This window comes from Homarus americanus, unplaced genomic scaffold (assembly GCF_018991925.1).
Source record: "Homarus americanus isolate GMGI-L3 unplaced genomic scaffold, GMGI_Hamer_2.0 scaffold31037, whole genome shotgun sequence".
Taxonomy (NCBI): domain Eukaryota; kingdom Metazoa; phylum Arthropoda; class Malacostraca; order Decapoda; family Nephropidae; genus Homarus; species Homarus americanus.
The window spans coordinates 2631278-2658867 of NW_024722227.1; the positions used below are offsets into that span (position 1 = coordinate 2631278).

General features: G+C 37.5%; 1 protein-coding gene across 2 annotated transcripts in view; it reads right to left on the reverse strand.

The window, feature by feature from the left end:
* Nucleotides 1–1073: 1073 nt before the first annotated feature.
* The window catches only part of LOC121862288 (uridine 5'-monophosphate synthase-like), a 44551-nt gene continuing 18034 nt past the window's right edge, over nucleotides 1074–27590 (reverse strand). For both annotated transcript variants that reach the window (XM_042360420.1, XM_042360419.1), the window contains exons 5-11: nucleotides 25972–26095; nucleotides 20760–20926; nucleotides 14666–14787; nucleotides 12411–12529; nucleotides 8486–8581; nucleotides 2983–3122; nucleotides 1074–1240 (exon numbers count right to left, since the gene is read on the reverse strand). In XM_042360420.1, coding sequence (XP_042216354.1) covers nucleotides 1088–1240; nucleotides 2983–3122; nucleotides 8486–8581; nucleotides 12411–12529; nucleotides 14666–14787; nucleotides 20760–20926; nucleotides 25972–26095 — 921 coding nt within the window. In that variant the 3' untranslated portion in view covers nucleotides 1074–1087. The remainder of the gene's footprint in view (nucleotides 1241–2982; nucleotides 3123–8485; nucleotides 8582–12410; nucleotides 12530–14665; nucleotides 14788–20759; nucleotides 20927–25971; nucleotides 26096–27590) is intronic.

Here is a 27590-nt window from a genome sequence, read left to right on the forward strand (position 1 = left end):
TTGTGGCATGGCTGAAGGCTCAACCGGACAGGGTGATAGAAATAGACAACTCCGATGATCTTTATAAAGTGGGAATAGTTTCCTCTGACTGGGAAAGGTTAAAACTGACCCATTTAATTGCAAATGAAGAGGAATAGGATAAGTCTGGGCCATAGAAACCAGTGAGAAACATTGTTATCTTGACTTTGAATGTGTTCCCCTCTCTGATAGATAGGGCTGTATTCCCCCCTCCCCCCTTTGATGGCTAGGGTAGTACTCCCCTCCCTGATGGCTAGGGTTGGAAGGTTTTACTCCCCTTTTAGTGTTTCATTAATACCAACTGAGTGTTGCATAATATACAGTAAATAAGTCTCCTTAAGTATACTGTATGTGAGACAATAAAAGTAATGCAGTTACAATTCAAGTTGATCATACAAGTCTTTGATATTGTGAGGTTTAATAATTTTGAAATGTTATGGAGAGTTTTTCATTTAAAAATTTACAAAAATAACATTGGAAACAGATTTTTTTTTTAACTTATATTACTCTCCAGAATACTGTATGCTAATAAAGTCTGAAAGAAAGTACAGTACAGAAAAAATATATTATAAATATTGTATATAAATATTTAATTATAAGGCTCTCAAGATTCCTAAATCACAATTGTTAACTTTTACAACATTCTCTTTAATAATTATGTTGTTAGATATACAGTACAGTAATACACTGCACTGTATTATAATTTAAGATCAACAACATTCCCCCTACATTTCACAGGACTTTATTACATGAACAATGCACTTTATTTATTTATTTTTGTAGATTATACATCTACTCTATCAAGGTCTAAACTTTGAGAGTAATTAAACTGAAAGAGTAGGGGCAATACTAACAGCAAGTGAATACCGTATTTGTGCAACTTCAGAGGCAAATTTTAATCAAGACCAACAACTAATGTTACCTAATTAATACCATTATTTTATAATCATGAACACATTGATGAATATTTAATGGAAAATGTTCACAAACTTTGTAATACTCAGGTTCTTATACTTTCAGCACTAACAGGACTTATTGCATTAATAATAATAACCTCAAAAAGTTGTTTTTACTGAATTGATACACGTTCCTCATAAGCAAGAAATGCTTCCTCTCGATACTTCTTGGCCGCAGCAACTGGATCACTGGCTTGTGTGATCCCACGCCCAACAATAATAACATCTGCACCTCGTTCAAACACAGCTGCCCGAGGCGTCACATACTGAGAAGTACAACAAAGAGCACGCCATCAATTAAAAATACAGTATCGTAAAATCAAGCTATTTACAGTACTTACAGTATACTGTAGGTGAAGAGTCATTCTTAACTGCTCCAATCAATAAATATTCTTATCATTGTGTTGTCATATCCATAAACCATCTCCAAAGCAAGCTAGCCCATTTTTATAGTCACATTTATATAATAATAGAACATAACCATAAATGGCAAAAATTTTAAGGGGCCTTTTTCCACTCAATGTTTATGCCTATTAAAAATACAGTATACAGAAATCTATGAATACAGTACAGTAGTACCCCAATTTACGCAGTCAATTGAACCCATGGGGTACCGCGGAAAGTGAAAACCGCGTTAAGTGAACAACAGAACATACGGGATTAATTCCAATAGAGACTGGCCCGACCCCCAAACTCCACTTTTTCAGACACAATACCTACGTTGTAGTAAAAATTACATCTTAATTTTATGATGGTATGCACACACAATTAATAATTACGAGAAATATCAATAATATTAGTTTTTTTAACACTTACATTAGTAGAAAAGATGGCTGGACACACAGGGATGGGGGGGTTGGTTCCAAGACAGAGGGCAGATTATTGGCCCTCACCTGTATCACTTGTATCAATTGTATCACTATCCACCACATAGGCTTGCAGGGCCTCTTCGTCAAACCCCTCAAAGTCCATATAAGTCCATATCCTCACTATCACTGACTTGGGCCGGCTGTGGTGGGTGGCGGGTGAAGAACTCGGTAATGTTTTGATGACTGGGCGACCTTGTGTGCATCCTGCCCGTGCCGCTTCCCGCGTATATGAGTAGATGCACCGCGTAAAGTGAAAGTCCGGTTCTGGCGAGGTACCGCGTAAATGCGAAATCGCGGAAAGTGAAACCGCGTAAAGCGGGGTATTACTGTATACTTGGCTCAGCAATAGGAAGGTGATTCTTTGAACTGGTTTGAATCCTGTACCTAAAGGACTTATGAAAGGAGTTATAAAAGCAAACACTGCCTTGAATTGCATTCTGGATAAGATCTATAATTTGATTATTACAGTAATGGGTATATTATTAATGTTAAGTACAGTACTGTAGCTGCCAATCAACCAGTGCTGTTGACAAGTATAAACTGAAATAAGGAATAACTATAAATGAGCATTAAAGCTGCAAATTTCTTTGTTTTATTACATTAAATATCAAGGTACTGTATAGGGAAACCCCACTTAGCATGACAGATGCATTCCAGAGGTACTCGTATTGCTCTAAAATTTGCACTAACTTCCTAGTTTTGCTATGCGACAGGTGGGATACAATTTGATTAACGCTCAAAGAGAGTACAGTAGTAACCTCAACAAAGAAATAATAGATAGGCTTCATCCGAACGCAACTTTTGACTTTGACTTCGACCGTTTGTTATATACATGTAAAAAATTTTAACATCCTCTTTGATGTGCTAGTGCCTTAAAACCATTTTAATTTTTTAATTTTTAACATTATTATAGAGAACAACAGGTCTGATAATAAATAGTGAACACAGTAGTATGAATAAATACACAGCAAAACAAACATTTGATATGAACCAATCAGCTCGCTTATAGAAATGAGGGCGTGGCTTATGGGCCAAGCTAGTGTAAAGTGAGTATAGTATCCTTGACTAAGCCCCCCCCCACCCAAAAAAAAGTAAGAAATAATTATAATAATGATTCTGTACCAAATGAACAATCTTACCTGCTGTCCAAGTCCATCTGTAGTTTTGTTCAGCTGTACCCCAGGAGTAAATACAATAAACCGAGGGTCCCCACTGATGCTGCTCTGTGACACAAACCCCACAACAAAGGAAGTGTGATTCTCAGCCATCTTTCCACAACCTAGAATAGGATTACATACTCTGGTTACACAGTCAATTTCTGCAGCAATGTCTGTTGATACTCCCTTGGATGTTATCACTGCTGCTACATAAATTATCCAAACATGCAGTCTCCAAAAATTTTATGAAAAAAGATTTTGAATGGCTTCAACTTAGAAAAGTGTGTTAACATTACAATCCAGCAAAAGTGGTACCATAAAAGGACACACACTTTCATCCATTTTTTCCAATGCCCCGCTAAACTCATTATTGGAATATGGTCTGACCTATAATCTGCCACTTGGTTTCGGTTACCAAATTTGTGGATATTTTCAAAATTAATATGTAATGTATTTGATTCCTGACAACATAATTTACATTATCCTGGGAGATATCATTGGATTAAGATACCTAGGGTGAAGTTGAAGCTAAGTACAGGTACTTGGAATTACCATCTTGCTGACCATACAAAAGTCAATTAATCTTTCTTCCCTTTTATTTTTAATACCCAACACATATGGCCCTACTTCTAGTGCTTCTTTCCCTTTCCCTAATTTTGCATTAACCCTTAAAGCCCGGGTGACGTTCCTCTACTTTGTTTAATTGGCAACTTATCTTTCGCGTAATCTGTCTCTCAAGACTCGTGGTCATCTACCCACCGACTATCGTGATGGATGCATGCCCTTCAACATTTGTTCAGTATTTTATAGTTCTTTTGAGAGAAAAGTAGAAATATTTTGTGTTTTGTAGTACAGTAGCTGTAAGATAGAAATATGACATAAAAGTGACTTCAATTAAGAACTGTGTTGCAAGTGTGTGTCAACATCACTTCCCACTCACTCTGGGCTGTGTGCAGCAGTTTCAAACAAAACATCTTTCATTACTCCACACTGCTCATTAACAGACAATTCTCAAACCATGCTACAATGAAAGTTGAATGTAAGCACATTCCTCTGTTTTTTTTTCTTATTTTGATTAACCCATATTTAAGGTGACAATAGATTTTTTATTATTATTATATTATTTTTTGGGGCGCCGAAATCTGTCAGCATAGGGGGTCTGGCGAGTCTTAAGTCGCCCAGGCTTTAAGGGTTAAAATAACCCATTATAATTTGACATACATTCATTAAACTTCACAGTGTCTTTTGCCTTCTTTAAATCTTCAGAAAACTTTTGTAAAACTTCATATTCACTAAGATTATGCAGCTTAATTCAGATATGAAAGAAACACTGATAAGACTGTTCTGCTTAATACAATAATGGACAAAAATTGAACGGATTTTTCTGCTTAAGGTAGCAATGGAAGATACAGTACAGTAAGTCCATTCTTAACGTCTCCCACTTAACGTTGTTTCGGTACTACGTCGCCACGTACTGTAGTACATTTTACAGTGCACCACCCTCTCGTCTGGCCGCGCTACGCTCTCTCAGTGACTCGCCACCCTCCTCCTCCCCTCCCACCGTACTCCAACCCTCCCGCCATCCACCTCCTCCGCTTCACTACCCACCACACTCGCTCTACCACCTCCACCCATCGGTAAGTACCAAAACAAACTTAGTAGTTGTATATATATGCATAATTTTCTATAGAAATGGCAATGATTTTCTGTATACTGTATGTACAGTGGTCCCTTGATTAACGAACGATCCAATTACTGTAACAAAATTTCGGTTAACGAATTTGCTAGTCCGCCAATACAGTAATCGGTTCTATGTTTACATTCGTTTCCAGTGGAGTAAATATCAAGAAAGTTGTGCTCTTGAATATTTTTGCATTTTTTATATTAAAATTATTGGTCATCCTAAAATTTAGTGAACATATTGATGATGTATACAGTATAGGGTACAGTTTTGTGCGCCCACCAGCTGATTGACTCACCCGCCAAAGCTTCTCTGTTTAACTTTGTTTACAGTGGAGAAAACATGGAGTTTGTTGGTCTCTTGAATATTTTTACATTTTTGCATTAAAATTATTGGCCATTCTGAAATTTAGTTAACATATTGATAATATATAGCACAGTGCAGCGTTGATTTAAATGAAATAATCTTTAATTACAGGTAGTGAACTTAAAATTTTATTGGTGAAATTACTATATCAAGCACAGGTCCAAAGAAATCTAGAAAGGCAATTTCAATTCAAGTGAAACAGGAAATTATTAAGAAACATGAAGAAGGCATTAGAACCAATGTACTGAGTAAAAAATATGGCATGTCGGCATCAACTGTATCTACAATTATTGTTCAGAAAGACAAATTTAAAGCAGTGAAAGTGAGAGATAATTCTACCAGAGTGCTTAAAGGTAGATCATTAATAGCAGAAACAGAGAGGTTACTTCTTATTTGGATTAAAGAAAAACAAATGAAAGGAGATTCCATTTCTACTGAATTTATTTGTGAAAGAGCCAGGGAAATTTATGAACATTTGAAGGAAGATCAACCTAGTTCTTCTGAAACCGTGTTTGAAGACTTGAAAGCCAGCAAGGGCTGGTTCGATAAGTTTAAGAAAAGAACTGCCATTTATAATGTTAGGCATGGTGAAGCTGCCAGTGCGGTTAAAGGAGCTGAAAAATTTAGTAGAATTCAAGAAACTGATGGATGAAAAGGATTATCTTCCACAGCAAGTTTTCAATGTGGATGAAACCAAACTGTTCTGGAAGAAAATACCCAAAAGGACATTCATCACCAGAGATGAAGTTGCTTTACCGGGGCATAAACCCATGAAGGACTGTCTCATTCTATTGCTTGGTGCCAATACTTCAGGGAAATTCAGACTGAAACCTATGCTCGAATACCACTCTGAGAACCCCAGGGTGTTCAAACAAGTAAGAGGACAACTTGGAGTTTATTGGAAGACGAACCACAAGGCATGGGTTACTACACAGCTCTTTAATGAATGGGCAGTTGAGGTGTTTTGCCCTTCTGTGAAGAGTTACCTCACCACCAATAAACTTCCTTTAAAAGCTCTTCTCCTTCTGGATAATGCCCCTAGTCATGACCCTGAACTTGCCAGCACTTTGGAGGCTCGATTTGACTTTGTCAAAGTTTCGTTTTTGCCTTCCAACACTACATCAATTATGCAGCCAATGGACCAAAATGTAATCAGCAACTTCAAGAAGCTGTACATGAAGATGTTCAAAAGGTGTCATCAGGCAACTACCACTGATCCTGATCTATCACTGGCACAGTTCTGGAAGATGCAATACAACATCCTGAATTCTGCATGGAAAGCACTGTGGCCACCAGCAGTCCATGATTTTGAGGGATTTCAGGAAAAAGCAGAATTGGGGAAGGAGATTGTGTCCATTGGTCAGTCAATGGGACTCGAAGTGGAAGAGGAAGGTGTTGAAGAGCTTGTGATGTCTCATGAGCAGGAACTTTCTCCTGAAGATTTGAAACAACTGGATGAGATGCTTGAAACAGACAGTGGTGAGGAGGAAAAGGAAAGAGATGACCATATGTCTTCTTCAGACTTAAAAGATGTTGTTCACCACTGGGAGATGTTTAGGAAACTGGCTTCAAGGCACCCTGATGTGGAAACAACAGAACCTATGTTGTGTGCCATGGAGGACAAAGTGGTCTCCTTCTTCAAGAACCAGCTAATGATCAGGAGAAATGCCACACAACTAACACTTGACAGTTTCTTCTCTAAAAAGCAGCATGAGAAAGATGAGTCCCCTCAGTGTTCCTCTCCAAAAAGAAGAGAGGATTTTCATGTTATAGAATCTGTCAGTCCAGAGGTTCCTGACATTATTATGGAAGGTGACTCGCCTTCCAAGTAGCAGTAAAATGCTTCCCTTCTCTTCCTCCACCCCCACTTCCTTCTCTTCTCCCTTCTCCTCCACCCCCACTTCCTTCTCCTCCTCCACCCCCACTTCCTTCTCTCCCCTTCTCCTCCTCCTCCTCCACCCCCTTCTCTTCTCCCTTCTCCTACTCCACCCCCACTTCCTTCTCTTCTCCCTTCTCCTCCTCCACCCCCACTTCCTTCTCTTCTCCCTTCTCCTCCTCCCCCTACTTCCTTCTCTTCTTCCTTCTCCTCCTCCCCTACTTCTAATTCCCATCATCATCATCAACAAGCAACATTTTACATACACACATCAGAGTAAGTGTACAGTACTGTACTGTATTTTGTTTATACTTTGTATGTACTTTTTCTGTGAGTTGGAACCAATTACTCAATATCCCATTGAAATAATAGATTCGGTCAACGAAATTTTTGGTTAACAAACGACTCTGTGGAACCAATTGTGTTCGTTAATCGAGGGACCACTGTGATGTATTTCATGGGGCAAAGGGAGGCTCAGGAATGTAGCGCCCGTATTTTATCTATCTCTTATGCGGAAAACTGATCAGCTTAATGTTGTTTCATATAACGTTGCATTTTTAGGAAAATAACCCCGACGTTAAGCGAGGACTTACTGTATTACTAAAACGGTTTTGCTTATTATTAAAGGAAAGTGTATTATTAATGTTTTCTGTTTAATACAGTAACGGAAACAAATAGTGTACAGTATATCCTCATTACAGTACAGTACTAGTATTTGCGGCTCTATCATTTAGTGATATGTGCTCCACAGAAGTCTTACTTTTTATCAATACCAAATCAAATACAGTATATGAATTGATATTGATAAAACCATATTTTCTTTGCAACTATAAAGGACTTGAATAATTTACTCGAGTACCGTATATTAAATCCAGTAACAGTGTTATACAATTAAAAACTTAAAATACATAGCTCATGAAGCTATAGCAAAATAAAAGGCTTATGAATGTTTTATTAATGAAAATAATTCGCCAATATCATAAAAAGTAAGCAAAATATAGTACCTTATCACATTTATTCACAAAATTATATATCTATAGTACTGCAGTTTTGTTGTTTCTTTGTTACTGATTACCAGTAGTCCCCCAACCCCAGAAAAGACACCAACGGAAATTAGCTGCATGTACATTCAGTCGAAGATCCAACTCCACCCTGGGTTTCGTACTTGCAATTTTATCTGGTAATACTTGGTGAAGGAAGGCTGTTTGTAATGGGGATTGTGATTGGTGGATCTATTTTCGGCTGTATCACTGTCAGGATAAATATTGAACAAAACAAAGGTAACATTTTTATAATAATAAACTATTCATCATTATTTAAGATAATGAAAAGTTTCCAAATGTTCGTATATTTGCTTAAATAACGAAGAAATTATATTAATGAATTGGCAACTCAAGTACAACGAGGGCTGCCACAAGATTCTCGGATCAAATTTTCTTTGGCTGACTGTAAATGGTAAAGCAATATGAATTTGCATGAAAATTTTAGTGAATAAATATCTATTTCTCTAACTTCCTTCAAAATTCACACATACTGTATGTAGAACAAACATAAGAACCTACTCTTGATGTATTCCTCTGATGTTAGGGTCCCTGAGGAACTCATCTGCGAGACCAAAACACAGCCTCGGGTACGTCCATTGACTGCAGATGCCAGACCTGTAGGATGACCAAGTGATTAACCCTTTTGATGTGAATCCTAAGTAGATAGCTGTACCCCCGTTTGAATTTTTTTTTTATAAAAAAGACCTTCAGTACTTGTGTCTAATGATGCAAAAGACATTTTATGCAATAAATAACTGTCATTGATAACAAATTGTGGGTAGATGCACACAAATATACATGTACAGTAGGGTGTCAGAGTACTCGACGGATACGTTCCTGAGATCCCTGCATAAGTGTGAATTTGTGTATACTCAGACCCCTGTACAGTAGTACCCCGATTTACGCGGTCAATTGAACCCACAGGGTACCAAGGAAAGTGAAAACCGCGTGAAGTGAACAACAGAACATATGGGATTAATTCCAACAGAGACTGGCCCGACCCCCAAACTCCACTTTTTCCGACACAATACCTATGTTGTAGTAAAAATAACATCTAAATTTTATGATGGTATGCTCACACAATTAATATTTAAGAGAAATACAGTCGCCAGGTTAATGTCCATTCAAATAATGGACTCAAATCCCCCCCCCTCTTCCCAGCTCACTGGCCCCTACCTCTCTGAGAAATGATTGGGTGAAACACTAGATTTTAACGTTTAGTAATAAATAATACCTCAGACTAAAGTTAGGATAATATAATTGACATTTCTGGATTCCTTGCAGGTCAGGGAATATTTTGAATGTAAACTTCATATATTTTGCACAAAAGATAAAATACTTGCTTTGTGTAAACCAAATTATTACATTAGATCTAAAATTTGTATGTCTAATGCAAAATCCATGATGTTTATATTCAAAACGATCAACATATTGTAAGAATTCCAGCAATGTAAATTATATTCTGGTCCAGTAATTTGTATGAATTTTACGAGCTAAAACAAATATTTCCAGTTAATAAAAAAAAAATATTCTTCACGACACTATCTGTCAATCAAAGTACCCCAACTTGCCTCCCCCCCTCTTCCAACTGCGCCAGATGGTCGGTCGGTCCCACCCCTCCCCCCCACCCCCCACCTTCCCTCCCTACCAGAGAAATGTTGGGTGAAAAAACTAAATTTTAACTTTTAGTAATAAATAATACCTCAGACTAAAGTTAGGATAATATAATTGACATTTCTGGATTCCTTGCAGGTCAGGGAATATTTTGAATGTAAACATCATATATTTTGCACAAAATATAAAATATTTGCTTTGTGTAAACCAAATTATTACATTAGATCTAAAATTTGTATGTCTAATGCAAAATCCATGATGTTTATATTCAAAATGATCATCATATTGTAAGAATTCCAGCAATGTAAATTATATTCTGGCCGGGTAATTTGTATGAATTTTATGAGCTAAATAAAAAAAAAACATTATACTTCAAGCGTATATGAGTAGAGATGCACCGCGGAAAGTGAAAGTCCGGTTCTGGCAAGCTACCGAATAAATCAGAAATCGCGGAAAGTGAAACCGTGTAAAGCAGGGTAATACTGTATATATGAATGTATAATCCCTATTTTATACAAAGGCAAATAACACGCAACTTCAGAGTTCAATACGCCACTCCTTAGTAAGTTCAATATCTTGAATTTTCTTCAAAAGTTTTCACAGTATGGGAGTTAAAAAATTACAATACAGTATCACAACTTGGAGTGGTAGAGGCAAAGCAAAGGGGATGTAGCAATAGGTACATTCCTTGGAGACGTGCCAAGTCCACACATACATTCATTTTACACACACATACACCCATGCTCTACATATTTCTTATTTAATAGCAACATATTTTTCAATATACAGTACAGGTACACTCCATATAATGCAATAAAATAACTACAATACCCTAAAAATAATACAAAAGAACACTATGTGTGAGCGAGTGCCCGAGTGTGCATGTGTGCTTGAATGAGTGTATGGCATTTGCATATGTCTGTAAACATTTAAACAAGCATTTACCATTGCCACATGCAGAATTCTAGAAATCTCAACGTGTTTTTTTAAGCCACAGTTTGGAAGTACTGTACGGGTACAAGCATGGAGTAAGCATCTCCCGCGCATGAATTTTCACATGTGTGCTGTGTAAGTTCCCTTGAACTTAATTAATTTCTAAACCGCGAGGGTCCTCACACAAGGGAAAAAACATGCTTGTGTGAAGCAGGCCTTACAGAGGAATATGAGAGCTGTGGCTAGCCTGTGCAGTTTAAAATATTACTTGTAGGGTATCGTAATTTTTCTTTACGAATACCGGTAAGAGGGTTATGCTTTGCAAATATTGAATAGAGGTGTTAAAATATCAATTGCGGATAAGTGGGGCTGCGAATAGTGAGGTAATCCTGTACAGGTGCTGACCATTATAGGATGAGGGTTTAAGGACCTCAAAAAGCCATCATCAAGTGATCGATCGTATATCGATATTAATAACTTATGGGGGAAAATAGGTTCTGCTCCTGAGACTCTGAAGAACTCAAACAAGTTTTATATCCTGCTGCTATAATGATTAAATAATGTCTAAATAACTGAAATAATTTATAGAAAAAACAATAAATTTATGCAAAATAGTTTTATTTTCATTTATCTTACATGTTATGTACATGTACAGTAGTAAGTTGTGATCACCCAGCTGTCACTACAAGTAATATCGGGTAGATACCACTAATTCGTTTAACGTCCCGATGACTCAGTACATCATCATTTTCCATCGCCACGGACTACTTTTTACCTCTCTTGTTTGGCCGCGCTACGCTCTCTCGGCTTGGTGCAGAATCTCAGTGACTCACCACCCTCCTCCTCCTCTCCCGCCATACTTCTCCCCTCCCGCCATCCGCCTCCTCTGCTTCACTACCCACCACACACTTGCTCTACCACCTCTGCACATCGGTGAGTACCAATACAAACTTAGTACTGTAGTTGTATATGTACCGGTATGCACTATTTTCTATAGAAATGGCAATGATTTTCTGTCTATGTAAAGTATTTCATGGGACAAAGGGAGGCTCAGGAACATAACTCCCGTATTTTGTTTATTTCTTATGGGGAAAATTGATCTGCTTAACGTTGTTTCATATAACATCGCATTTTTAGGAACGTAAACCCGACATTAAACGAGGGCTTACTGTAAAAATTTTTGTAACACTTGTTACATGCAGATATACCCTTTCACACAAAAATGTGCAAATAATAATAATAATAAAATTATTATAAGGTCTAAAACATATTGGGAATAATCATTTCTTACATGTGTGGAACTTATCAAAAGGCAGGGATAGAAACACATTACACAATTTTCTTTTACTGTTACATGCACACAATCTTTCATACAAAATGTGAGAAAAAAGGTAAAAAATAAACATTTATTATGCCAGCAGAAGTTAGTGTGGATTATGGAAGGGGAATGGGAGGGGAGTGCGGCATTGGGACCTCAGCCTCCCCTACCAGGTCAAGCTGTGAGCTGCGTTAGTTATTTTTCAACTAGCAATTTCAGGCATCACACTGTTATGTGTGATGTGGATGTGAAATATGAAAGCAGAACAAATCTATTTTCAGTGGCAAGAATAAAAGGAATAATAGCAAATGATGGGAGAGAGTGCATTTATTCTTGATTATAACACACTTGTATTACTGAGAAAATGGAAAACTTAATTCTTCTGTCAACACATGCAAGTGCACTTTCTGCACATTTCTACATCTTCTCTCTAGGTTAGGAATATTGAACATTAACTTTAAACTCAAGCAACTATTCACATTACACAACATTTATCTCTGAAACTTTTTCTCTACATACAAATAACTTGTAACAGAAGTTCTCCAGAAAAATTAATTATGGAAAAATTATAAGTATCACCTTTAATAACTCCATCACCAGGCAAACCATGAACAGTTACCAGGTCCGCCCAGTCTACAATCTTGTACGCCCCACCTGAGTACTGGCTGGCTACTGTACTCCCAATGTCACCAAATTTTCTGTAAAAGAAAAATCAATACATCTAACAAAACTAAAGAAATTGACAGACACAGTACACCCTTGATAACTCGGAATAGATGGGGGTCTAATCATTCCGAGTTATCAAGGCACTTTCTTCTTGGCCTTTCATCCCACATCAATATCCAACTTTTTTGCCCAAATAACCCACCATAATCAGAAAACTTGCACTAAAATAAATGCTTACCAGCACTGCAGGAGATGAATGAGGATAATTCAGGCTTGTGGTGCCATGTGGTTGGTACCAAAGGTGGTGGGGGGCTCACTGCACTACAGTAAGTACAGTATAGTATACAGTAAACACTTACAGCATCAACTTTACCAACAAATGCCTGGGAGGTTTTCACTGAACCAGTGTGAGAGAGGATGCCAGTGCCAGAGCTAGCACTCAGAGTGGTTATTTTTCAAACAGTATTTTTGGGTAGACATGCTTTTTTTTATTTCATTACATGCACATACAATCTTTAAGTAAAAAAACAAATGGAATATAAACATTTCATATGTGTGTGGGAGTTATCACACAGAGCGGGGGGAGGGGAAATAGGAGGGGGTAGCGGCATGGAGGATATCTCAGCTGTTCACTGTCTCGTCCTGTGTGTAGGGAAATGATTGCCAGATGGCAATGCAATATTTTTCAATTTATTTGTTAGTATTATTTTTTATTTATTCCTCAGATTTACTGGTATTGTACAGTGCAGTATATATTACTTTCTATACAAAGATCAGCTCCACTGGGCAACATGACACAGTTCAGCCACTCAGCAACATTAGAGTATTGAAATGATTTTATTTGTATTTATTTTTTCTCAAATGAGCACGGACAAGTGATTAACACGCTGAACTAGCAAGAGATGTTGGGTGGGTTGGCTCCTGCAAGAGTGAGACCCAAGGATAAGGTCACACGTTACGCCATTCCGATATTGCGTCATCATATCTTGGAATATTGTAAGTTATGTAAAATAAATTTTTTATGTAAAAAATAAATTTAAAATAACTTACAGTAGAGCATTTTACTGCCATTTAGAGTTAAAATGAAATACGAGTTACCAATTTCGGAATCATCAAGGGTTTATTGCATATATGAACTAGGATATTACCAAAACTTTTAAGCTCTCAGTTAATTAACTTTTCCTTAACACGATCTGTCAGAGTAAAAGACAACCTAAATGCAATTTACGCGGGATGTAAAATTTCTACAAAACTACTTGATATGCAAGAGTGTGGCTACGTGAGAGTTTTTCCAAGGTCTATTATGAAGTTACCATTAAGAAATGACAAATGTAATTTTATACACTGAAATAATATATTTCCATATGACAAAACAGAGCATATTGGATTACAGTAAGTACAGTCCTAGAAAAAAATATAAATAAAATACTTTGTAGGTGGGGATTGTCCTCATAATCATCGATAATTTAAGGCCATTTTCCACAGTAATGCAGGTTAACTGTGATTACCTGACAGCAGCTCTCCATTTTGCATGGTCTCTTGCAATCTCGTCAGGTTCTTAACTCGGATGTCATTTCTTACAACCACTCCCTTGTCATTCTTGGCCTATCCCTGGCTTTCCTCCCTTTTACATTTAGACTCATCTTTTGACCCAATTGGTGTCATCTATTCTTTCCACATGGTCAAACCGTCTCAACTATGCAAAATTTTACCAATATACTCTCAATACTAAGCCACTTTCTTAGCTCGGACATGTTTCCTGTCTTTCAGTGTTGCATTGTACATCCACCTCACCACTCTCATTTCAGCTTGCTAGAGTGTGTGAATGTCAATCCCTCTAACTGCCATACAACATAACACTTCTCACACCAGCTGCATACATCTTTCCTTTGAAGGGAAGGTTCTCTTGCGGTCAAGAAAGGCAGCAACTCTCTAAACTTCCTCCAGTCACTTCCAATGTTTAAATGAACAGGTTTCAGCAACCCCTCCAACATCAATCATGTCATCAACACAGTTCAGAGTTATATACCCAGCTAGTTCTAGTTGTACCACTCAACACTCACAAGATTTATAAAATAATAAAATGCTAACTAACCTCAAAGGGCAAAAAATTAAACAAAACAAAGTTTACAAAAGGTTTTTGTAAATAAAGTATCACAGATACAAACCTGTCTTCAAAGATCAAAAAGTTGTGTTTGACAGCAAGGTCCTTCAATGCAGCAACAGTGTCTTGGCTGAAGTCTGCCAATATGTCTATGTGAGTCTTCAAAACACAAATATGTGGTCCAACCTGAAGAAATAATATTTCAATTTAAAAATGAGAATTTTAACCCAATGTAGCTGGGTATCTGAACTGTCTGTCATGAAATGAATATTATTTATATACAAATGATGACTTTACTTATAACAATGCATAGTTGTTTTGAGAAAATTATTGTACATGGGTCATCTTTGATTACCTCAGGGAGTTGTGACCCTGCCATGCCAGCTAAGATGGCTCTTTGAAGTTATAAATAGTAAAACCTGATAAATCGGACTTTAATATATTGGAATTCGCTTTTTTCAGACTCCGAGGAGCTCTGATCACCAGAAAAAAAAAAAAAAATGTTTTAAGAAATTGATAAGATTAATAAAAAGATCGTATGAAATGAACAACACTTATTGAATACTGTACAGTGGTCTAATCAGATTTGCTATAGGCCTACTGAGAACTAAAACCCTTGAGTATGTAAGCAGGTTGGGGCCGATCAGGTGTTACCGCATTCGTCAGGTTTATTTATTGATTCGGTATTATATTCTCATATGATTGGCCTCTTATGGTTTATGGTTCATCATGATTAATATAACATCTTCAGTAATAGAGAAAAAATACAATACGTACTGTATGTAATTTGTAATATGACTTGAAAATAAAAGGATAAGTTTCGTATCAGAATAAGTTTTTTAATTATTATGCATTGATAAATACACTACAATATTACTTATTAAGTGGTGATAAATACACTACAATAGTATTTATTAAGTGGTGATAAATACACTACAATAGTATTTATTAAGTGGTGATAAATACACTACAATAGTATTTATTAAGTGGTGATAAATACACTACAATAGTATTTATTAGGTGGTGATAAATACACTACAATAGTATTTATTAAGTGGTGATAAATACACTACAATAGTATTTATTAAGTGGTGATAAATACCACAATAGTATTTATTTAGTGGTGATAAATACACTACAATAGTACAGTATTTATTAAGTGGTGATAAATACTCGACTGTACTGTACTTATTTACTAAGTGTTGAAGACAGACATTGTGGTAAGCCAATCAGCTGTTTGCTTTTTGTAAACAAGTGATTCATGGTGTTCAGTGGATTCTTTTTTCATGAAAGCTGATTCTTTTAGGATAATATTTTATCACTCCTGGTATCAAATGAACATGAATTTTATGAGAACTATGGTGAAAGTGCATAAGGAAGTGTTAAAGGCATCTGGGGGAGGGGGTACTTTACCCTCCTCTGCCAGCGGCTCCCAGATATACACCCGTTTTCCACAGTGGTGAATCTAGACTGTTTTACACTTTCTCAAGTCGGTCAGAATTTTGGAGTTAAAAAAAATTTTTTACTTGCAATCAATAAAACCGAGAAGCAAATCTCATCTGGCTAATCTTGGCGCTTACAAGGAAAATCCTCACCACCAGCACTTCCCCACCTCCTCGGACTCCACACCTGAACCCAACCTCCTGGGTGGAGTATGACCTGACTTGGCTAATCTTGCTTATGCTAAGGAAAATTCCACCCACCAGCCACTCCCACACCAGCCTGCCTGCACCCTCGCCTGACCCCAGTAGCCCACGTTGAACATCAACCTCAGTGTAGACTGACTCAGTGTGACTTAACATAGAGCTTCAGCAGAAGCTAAGGTTCCGAAAGAAAGCAGACTACCATCAATGGTTTCTCAGTGTTGCAGACAAACACTTTGAGAATGTTTTTATTCCAGAGCATGGCTACCAGTTTACAAAAACGATCATAAATGGTAAACTGCGCTCGTTCCAGCTTCATTGGTTGGATCTATACCTTTGGCTTGCATATTCCCCATCCCAGATGGAGAAACTCTGTAAGTTCTGCCTGTACTTTGGTCATAGAACAGGGAAAAATTCCTTAAAACTAGATAAACTTTTCAGATTCCCTCTCACAGACTGGTCATCAGCAAGAGCAAAATACAAGGACCATTAGGATAATTCAGAGCTTCATAAAACATCAGTTGTATTGGGTGAGTTCATCAAAAGAATGCATGGAAAGACTACTCCTGTGATTGACCAGGTTGTATCTGCCAACCAGGGAGGATGGAAACTAACAAGTCAATACCTTGGTCCATCACCAAAACCATCATCCTTTGTGGAAAGCAAGGACTAGCCCTACGAGGACACAGCGATGATGCCACCACTGAATCTTTTAACAGGGGAAACTTTCAAGCTCTGTCTGACTTCAGAGCAGAGACAGGAAATAAAACCCATAAAAATACTTTGAGAAGTGTCCTAAAAATACTTAAAGACCATACAGAATAAACTTATAAATATACGTGGCCAAGTTATTCAGAAAGAAATCGCGGATGAGATAAGAGAGGGTGGTGGTATATGAAAAGGGCATTTGAGGCATCTTGTGAATGGAGCTGTGTCTGCTTTCCTGATTCTAAGCAATGATCCCACACTGACTGAAACAAGAGCTGTATTTATTTATGCAAACACCACTGTATACATACAATATATTATAAATAAACAAAATAATATACATCACTACTGTCATCTTGAGCCTACAGTAGGAGTATAGTGTCCAATCTCCTGAATGTAATACATAATTGTAACCACTATTTATGTCTTATAACACTTGTGATGGAGGTGTGGTAGGGGATTAGTAGGTCTCATGCTACTGACCTGACCTGATACAATGAGAGTTCACCCATTGTATGTAAACTCTTCTCTCATTTGCAGTGGAGGTAGGGTGGGGTATTAGTGGTCTCACATTACTGACCTTCTGATGCAATGTCATGTCACCCATTTTTGGGGTGGGGGATCAGGACAAATGCACTTCATAGTCAGAGCGAAAGCACTCTACAGTCACTAAAACAGAGTACAATGTGAACTTTAGTGATGTCCTCTCACTGTAATGCATAAAACAAAAAAAAACAAGCACAAAAAACCACCGATGATGACCATTAAACATTAAGCTCCATTTCTTACACGCATGTAACCAAGAAGAAACATTGCATGGACTGTAGTTCACCAGATGGCCATGAGGCAGCATTCAGGTAGATGATGCCTCAGCTGACAAATGAAGTGAGTGATGTGTTCCATATGCCGACTTGGCAAGATGACCTAATATTGTTAATGAAAGTATTTCTTTACATCGCAAATAAGGAAGTAGTCTTAATATATCAGCATCATTAAAGCAAATTATTGTACATTGGGATATCAGAAATATAGGTTTACCTGTATTGAAAAGATGGTCTACTATTGTATATATTACTGACATTATAAGGGTCACATGTAGAATTTTCCAAACATTCTACATTCACTTAATTAACATATTCTTCATGTAAATAAATGTTTTAATGGCCTCTCTTTGCCTGAACTTGTCAATGCTCACACACATAATGATGACTCTCACACAGTATACAATGATTATAAATACTTGTACGGAGGTGTGTAGAAGGTCTACGAGATGATGATGATGGATGCATTTGAAGTTGTGAGTGTGGGAGGAGGAGAAGGAGAAGAGAAGGAAGTGGAGGGAGAAGGGCTTTGGCTGCTTTCCTGGTATGAGCTACCTTCTCATGAAAATGTCAGAACCTGGACTGACAAGGATTCTCTCAAGGGTCATCCTCTCTCCTTCTTGAAGTGGAAGCGCCGAGGATACATCTTGTTCCCTCTGCCTTTACCTAAAGAAAGTGTCAATTGTGGTCTGTGGGGCATCTGTCCTCACCATTAACTTATGTTTAAAGAAGGAGACCACTGAGTCCTCATGAAGGAGCGCAAAGAATAGTTTTTTTCCACTTCTGCGTCAGCTGGGTTCCTTCGAATCCTCCCAGTAGTAAATCACATCTTCAACTGTTTGAATAGAGAGAGGGTCATCACTTTCAATTTCTCACCATCAGTCAGCCTTTCTACCTGTACATCTCATCCAGTTGCCTCAAGTCACCAGGAGTAAAGTCTTCCCTATGAGATATCGTAAGTTTTTTCTCGCATCCTCCATACTCAAGACGGAAACAGATCAATTAACATAAATCTCCGATCAGAATTTTGGTTTTTTTCTTCAAATCCCCAAATGTAAGACCAGAGGGATCACTGATGGCCAGCAGGCTTTCAATATGAAGAATTGAGGGATCTAGCGAGACTTCCTGCCATGCTGACATAACGAATTTTGCAGCCCAGGATGTTGAATTGTGCTTCCAAACTGTTTCAGTGTTAGTTCAGGATCATAAAGTTGCCTGATGACACCCAAACATTCTTCTTCATGCACAACTTCTTAGTTGTTGATCACATTCTGGTCCATTATTGCATGATTGATGTAGTGTTTGGAGTAAAAACAACACTTTCACAAAGTCAAATTGATACTCCAAATGGCTAAGGTCAGGGCTGACTGAGAGGACAATGGTAGAGGAGAAGAACTCAGAAGGAATACATGAAAAAGAGGTAGCTCTTGACAGAAGGCAAACAGATTTAACAGTCATTCATAGAGCTGTCTTGCATACCCATGCCCTAGCATTTGACTCCAATAAACCCAGTTTGGTTTTATCACTTTCTGTTGCTTGAACACCCCTGCCTTTTCAGAGATATAGGCTTCAGCCGAACTTCAGCTTACTGGCACCAAGCAGTGTAGGCGGAGACGGGTCGTGGTTTGCGCTCAGGTAGTAGAGGGTCATCTTCAGATGAATGTTCTTTTTGGAGATTTTTTTCCTAGAACAGCCTTGCAGTTTTGTCCATATTGAATGACTTGCTGTGAAGATAATTTTTTCTTCCATTAGTTTTTACATTCTGCTAAAAAATCCTTACTGCCCTTCTTTACTGGAAAAAGCACTAGCAGCTCACCATGCCTAACAACACTTAAAATGTCATTTTTTTAAATTTTGAAACCAGCCTTGCTGGCCCGAAAATTTCAAATTCTAAATGGAAGAACTAGTTATCTGCTCAAATTGTCTATAATTCTTTGGTTTTTCATTAAATGGAATATCGTAAAACTGAATCAATTTTTTCATCTGTTTTCCCTAATCCAGATTAGGCAACTTCAGTTTCATGATTTAGGATCTACTTTTGAACACTTTAGATTTCATATTCCACTTTAGCCTTTCAATTGGTTTTAAAGTGGAAGAATTGTTTATGTTGATGCCAATACGCTATCTTTTGCTACACATTTGATTTAATGCCTGTTCATGTTTTTTATGATTTTGAAGTTTGGTTTGATGAAATACTTTTTTGATCTTTAGGCCCTATGATTCAAAACAATGTCAATATGGTTTTCGTGTTAACCAGCTTAAAGAAGAAAGAAGATGAAGAATATCACTATGTTATATATTTTCGTATATTGTCAATATGCAAATAAATTTCAAAAATGACTTAACAATTTGCTTGAAACACAGAAAAAGCATTTAGTTGAAGAGAGTCTCACAAGATGTTACTCCGTAAAAAAGAGAGAATTAACGCGTCTAAAAAGGCGAAAATAGATGCGCTAAAACTAGTTTCTTTTACCTTCACTATGTTTAGCACCAGCAAAATGATTCAAAAAAATTGGAATATTAAACTTTAAAGAAATTAGTTAAAGTATAAAATTTTGAGGTGAGTTTACTAAAATAGTAAGGTATTTAAGCTCCCCAGAACACATAATGGGTCATGACTGATACTAAAGTTGCCGCCCGTCAGTGCAAGCAAAACATGTTTGAGGTCGGTTCAGAAGGAAATTGCTAATGAATTTTGTTCAAGAATCAATTGAAGATCCTTGTGAAGGCGGAAGTTCGTTGAATCCAAATTTCTGTTTAATCAGAAGTCATAAACGAGAGGGGTCATTGCATTTGCCTTGCAAACAATTTTCTACCAGCCATTTACCCCTTCACTATGGTACGCTAGACAAAGAACCAATGTCCTAATATACTACCGTTCTCATTACCTATTAGTTCTATCATCTACCATTTTCATTATCTCTACTAGTTCTATGATGCTCTCTGTCTGTTTTTGCAAACAATGATATAAACCAAATAAGTATACCTTTTCAGTTAAAGAAAGCAATTCCTTTGAAGTGGTAACATCTGCAGCCACGCACAAGTTTGTCTTTTTGATGGACATGATCTCAAACAGTTTGCGAGCCAAAGGTTGATTGGTGGTTGCAATGCGAGACTTAAATGAACGTTTCTTGCGGTCCATTACCTGTATTCCTGGAAAAGTAAGCAGTGGTTTATTTCAAATTGTTGTAACATCAAGGTTTATTCATACAGGGGTTATCAACAATATATACAGTAATATTTTAGACAAATTGAGGGAAATGCATGTGTGATGAATAAGTGAGAGGCACAGGAGAGTGGTTGAACATCCAACAGCTAGGGAGGAGGCGAGGTGAGAGGAGAACAGGATAGAAAGTGTAGGGAATTCTAGCTATAATTGGACACGTATGAATTCTTGATATACAGTCTGCGCGGAATGTGAGATCGTGTGCTGAAAAATATTGATATTTACGATTATGTTATATAAATAAAGTCAAGTAACACTTACCACTTCAATTAATACTTTGTAGTGTTTCCTCTGCACTTCAGACAGTCTTTTAGCCTTCGAGGAACACTGTCAGCAAGGTTTTACAAGAGGTCAGGTGGCAAGTTAGCCCAGGTATCCTTGATGGCTGCCTCTAGCTTCGGGATTGATGATGTGTCAGCGTCGCGCAGACGACGCTTAACAATGGACCACAAATTTTCTATTGGGTTAAGATCTGGGCTACTGCCAGGCCAGTCATTAAAGAAAGGTACCTCACAGTCTTTGAGCCACTGTATGACACTTTTAGCAGTGTGGCATGGGGCACCGTCCTGCATGAAAAGCTTGCCTTAGCTTTATCAAATGATTCAGGTAAGAAATCACTGAGCAGATCAAGATAGTTGTACTGATTCATCATCTGGTTCTTAGGGAGGATTACTAGTTCACCAACACCATAATACGTAAAGGAAGCCCAAACCATAAGCGAGGCAGGGTGTTTAACAGTGTTTACAGTGTACTGTGGGAGGTGTGCGTCTGAGTGGGGCGGGCGGTACACCCTCCCACCATTACTCTCAGTCACAGAAAATGTAGCCTCGTCGGACCACAATACACTTTTCCATGACTCTAAATCCCACACTTCATATTTCTTGCAAAATTTCACTATTTTCCTTCTGTCTCTTTGTCAACAGAGGTTTACGGCGGGCACGAAAGCTCTTAAATCTCAGGTCATCGTGCAGGGCTTGTTGAACACAACTTAACGAGACGTGACTCAAAAGACGGGAGTTTCTCTCTTTCACTTCACGTGCTGTGAGTGAGGGATTGGACCGAACTTGTTGAGAAATAACCTTAAGTGTCCGTGGAGACAATAATTTAGGCCTACCAGACTTAGGTAATGGAGCTGGTAACTCGTCCTCTCCAAGGTCACGGAAACGTTTGACAAGATTTTGAACAACTCGTAATGCCACACCAGTCTGAGCCGAAATTTCTCTCAGTACAATGCAATCACTGCTGCAATATCATCTCTTGTAGTAACCCTCCTGGACATCTCTGATGGCCACTATGTCGGGTTAATGCACCTTAAACTAGACAAAACATGGCCACATGGCACAGGAACCCACACAATAAATCTTCCCCTCACAGTTGCCAGAGGCGCACTGACTACAAGCCGTGACGTGTTCTCAGTTGCCAAATGTCACCACTTGCCAGCAAACCAAGCGTTTTGACATCTCGCATCCCAGGACAGCCTTCACAACATATGATCTTATTTTTGCGAGAACTTAGTTCGTCGGCCCTATCGCGATTTAATATTCAGCGCACTCTGTACAGTATGGCCTCAAAGTACATGAGGGTTACTTTCCGGGAGTCTCGCATAAAAGCGAATTTTGCATATATTTGGGTTCCCCTGTATATACTGTATACGTAAAACTTATTTTCTATACTAAAGTAACCCTACCCAAGGTAAGCAAGTGCATGAACTCCCACAAACCATGTACCCTGTACAGTATAGAAACAGCTTAAATGATCAATAAATATGCATATTATAAATGAAAACTTTATATAAGAAAAATCAAAAAGGCTTTGCGTATCTCAGCTTCATGATGTTCGATGGAGCTCATATATTACAAATTCGTGTGGAACCGACACGCAACTTCAAGAGAAATGATATGCTACTTTTTAATAAGTCCAATACAATAAAATCTTGATGATATGAGTATATACTTTCCTTGGAGTCTGCTCATTTCGCCAAAACTCATATAACGGAGGGAATACAGCTCCTCCCCCACTTACGCCCACCCGCACTTATGACCTGCCTCAGTCGTACCAAAATTTGGTCAAATTACGTATTTTTGAGTCCCAAAGTCAGTACACAGACAAAATCTCACACGTGGGTGGCTGGGCGCAGCACTGTATTCCACAGAGCGTGTGCGAGAGTGAGATTGAGGCGGAGCGGACAACTACGTCATCAACATGGCAGCAAACAAACGCTATCATTGATGCGCACGGACGCTTCCCGCAAAATCTCCGTTATTCATGAGAATCCAGACGTTATTATCGAAAATGGGTATCTATTGTAACTTACTGTTGTTGTCGAAAACATTATTGTGGAAGTCGTTATTGGCGAGAGCCTACTGAAATGTGATTTTCAACAAAATCTAATTTTGGGCCAAAACTGTCGAAAATGTAAGTCGTACACCATAGTAATTTTTCGACCAAAATATACTTTTCTCTCAGAATTAAAATTTAAGGGGTTTAACTAATTAAGTACTTACAGAATAACACATTAACACCAAAATCGCACTAACGAAACCCATAATTGGAGATAAATTAGTATTGAAAAATGTCGTTAAATTTTCCAAGCGTAATTACAACCACTAATTACCCCGCAGTCGAATCGTGGACCTCATATTCTAAATCACCATGCTCAGGAGTACCTATACTATTCGGAAAAAATAAAAGAAATAATTGTCCTAAAGGCAAACCTGTACTCAAATGTAATAAATAATTACTAAAATGTTTGTCTAATGCAAACTATGGGATGTCTGTACTCAAATTAATCACTATATTAAAATAATTCCAGCAATGTAAGTTATATTCTGCCAAGTCAATTCAGTGACATTTTATAAGTGAAAAACTTAAACTCCCTCTATATATGACTGATAAATACACACTTGGTAACCTTACTAACCTTCGCCCCGGCTGTGTCAATACCTCACCTCCTATCCTCCCAGCCAGGGTGAAGGTGGTTTTAGGCTTAAAGTTTTTATCTTATAAAATGTAGCTGACTAGACTTAACAAAATATAACTTGCAGTGATGGAATCCTTTTAAGATAATGATTTATTTGAGTAAAACGTCATATAGTTTCCACAAGAGATAATAATTATAGTCCTTTAGGGTATAGTACAATTGAGTACAAAGTGTGTACAGTACAGTAATATGTCGCTGAAAATTATGGCTTTTTCACAGGAAAAGTCTGTATAACTAGCCCAGAGAGAGAGAGAGAGAGATGCTAGTTGGGTTGGCTCATGCAAGAGTCCCATGCATACGGAGATCAGGGAGTTAACTGCATGTACAGTAGGTGTACTATGGATATGAGTACTTGAGACCCTAGTGTACAGTATAATGGAAGTACATACAGTAAAACCTCACTAAGGAGGACTAATTCGGGGGGAAGGGGTATTTGGGATAAGAGGTTGTCTGCCTTAGAGAAGAAAAAAAAAAATAAGAGTACAATACCAATGTATCCAATTTTTTAAAAAAATGCATGTTTTTTTAACAAAAAATAATTTAAAAAGTTATGTACAGAAAACACTGTGCAGTACATTTAGCCCCCAAAAATGGAAGGCAGATGCAGCTGGACATGCCTTTGACTGCTAGAGGCTTGCGGTTCGAGTGCTTTTAAATTCTGTATTCAGCGCATATTTGTGAGGGAGCAGCACCTTTTTCTAGCTTTTTAATCACCTTTAACTTTTCGTTCACTCATAAGGTGAACCAAACACTTTCTTAGGGACCATGGTTATTGTCTAATTTTTCAATAATAATGCAAAAATATGAATGCCATGTCAATCTACAATATAATCACATTACAGGCAATGTCAAATAAGTTTTAAAAAGATTTCAGCACGTCTAAATGGCAATAAAACACAATCGATGGAGCGAGAGAGCAGAAGTGATGCTATCACAGGCGATGCTAATTTATGACTGAGTGTGTGATGCGTGTCCCTGTTTACCAGCGTGGGTGGATCACGAGGTCTGTTCGCCTTGCTCCCTTGAAATTTTGGCTTATGGAGGACATGGCATCTTATGACAAATTATGTCCAACCTTTTTATTTATTTGTAAAAAAGTAATTATTTTTTGGCAAATAATATGTCCAGCTTATGCAGGGTCCACCTTAGCGAAGTTTTACTGTACCAGATTTACAACAGAGTTCTGTTCCTGAAAAAAATAATGTAAATTTTTTCATTAAATTGGATCTCATTTTCCCAGACTCACATTGTAAAAGTGGAGATATGTTCATAGGGGAAAAAAAAACTTATGCTAAATGTCTTAAAATGCTACAGAACATATTCATTATTGGGAGGAGTGTTTCAATTTACTCTAATTGAATGATAAAGACAAGGAAGAAGTAATGCAGATTCTGAACTGGTTGATGAACTGTCCTCAGGATCATTGTCACTGACACTCAACATTAAACCATCTTCAGTAACAGGTTTAAAGACTTCTGTAATTAAACATTGACATTTTCTATGGAGTTTTGATATATTGTTCAATTACACTAAATGGTTAGTAAGCTAAAATAACCCAAAAAATTATCATGCTGCATTCGGATAAAGTTGACTTTGGCAGTGGAGGACAAGGAACTTACTGAGAAATTGTGCCACTGGTAATGATGCAGTGCAAGACTGCAAGCCCCAGCCAAGACATAGGGTTTTCATTTTGTAGTGATGCAACAACAGTAAGTCCACTGCTTTGTATGTACAGAACAGTCTATACATTTTGAAAGTTTAACTTTCACTGGATTTGATTTCTGATGAAGTTTTATCTGAAAAAGAAATGCTAACCTTGTCAATTTAACAAATATTCAAGTGACATCAGATCAAACTCTGGGATACTAAATACATCAGCATCCCCAGTCAAAAGAAGGACTTGGAATTTGAATCTTGCCACTACTTCACCTAGCAATCCAGTAAGCCAATGGAGAGAAAAAGAATACTTGTATTACATTTCACAATAATTACCTTCTTTACTAGAAGACTTCTCCTTGGTTACAATGGAAGTGTCCTGATGAGAACTGATGAATTCCAAGACTGACTCGTGTGTTGTGTGGTCAACCAGTCCATGTTTCAGAAGAATTGCCATCATCTAAAAAAAATATAAAATTAATATAAAGTATTTATCCTGCCAGACATGGTAATGCTTTCTCATAAGGTAAAGGCTAAAGCTTATATTATCTTACTTCATACATATATTGTCATTAACTGTAAGGTTATACAAAACCATTTCATTTCCATTTACTGAGAGGGAGGGAGGGTAGTACCCGACTAGACATTTCCTGTAACTGATACAGTACTAAGATTTTTTCACGAGATGAATTTTTCCTGCGTCTAATCTAAATTTCCCAATATTCATTTTTGCTAAAAAATTTTTAGGAGCCTTCTGGCAACTGTTTCAATGTAACTTAGGCCTCTTGGGAATGTGCTCCTCATTACTGGTTCGTCAATGACCGAGTCAAGATGTAAAGCTCCTGCTTGTACAATGTGCCACAGTCATTATTCTAAAGCTCAAAGTCCTCATCGTAGATATTTAAAACCAGGGTGTATTGTTTCAAAGTTATAATCTTTATCGTGAGGTCGTACTTGAGAAACACCCTGGATCTGAACTTGTAACATCCCATTATTATCGTGACACTTTTGTACCGAGTTGAACATTGTGTCAAATTTATTTATGTTGACTTTCCATCAATTCTTTCTTTATTGTATTTAGGAACAGCAATGGGGCGGGGGGGGGTTCATTTTAAAAATTTTGTAAGGGATTGTGTAACTTTTGGTCTTTCTCAAGTACAGTACTGTAGATACACAAAATCTACATGCCCAAAAGAGTCAATACAAATATTTATATGCAAATCACTGCTATTATGTATGATGTGGTAGGTAGTTAAAAATTTTGAATGTCATTATTTGGGAACTATTTTGGTGCCTATACCCCTCTGGTACTCAATGCCTTAATTGTATTAGGAAAATATGAAATAAAAGTTAATGGTTGTGAGCAGTAACAAAACAGTTAATCATAGCAGGCATAATAATAATAATAATAATAATAATAATTAACGGTTTATTGAAAAAGCTTGGCAGCCAGAAGGCTGAAAATATACAGTTACGTATTTGGGGAATGGGTTTCGAATTACAAATAATATACAAGTAACATAAGTGATATAAATAAGATATATAATAACTAGATGGGGAAAAGCTCAAACTACAGTTCATTTCAACATAGTGACAGTGCAAGGAGTAGTGTTTACTGGGAGTGAATACACTGGTTTATTACAAGTTATTGATAATTTTTACAATGGTTGGGACTGGGCTGTTCTTATAGCGATCAGTTCGTGCACGTATGGGCTGGATGCGGTTGTGGTGTCGAACAGCAATTCTCGGGCTAGGGATCTCAGGTGGTAGTAGGAGCCGGTGTCGAGGATGGTGTAGAAGCTTCTTACCAAATTTGCAGATGAGGTCGTGGTGATGGTCAGTGAGAGTCGAAAGGGTCAGTGTGTTGAGCGCTTCTTGATATGTGGAGTAGGAAGGGGAGAGAATAATCTTGCATGCCCTCTTTTGCACTTTTTCTAGGTGTTTACATTGTGTGG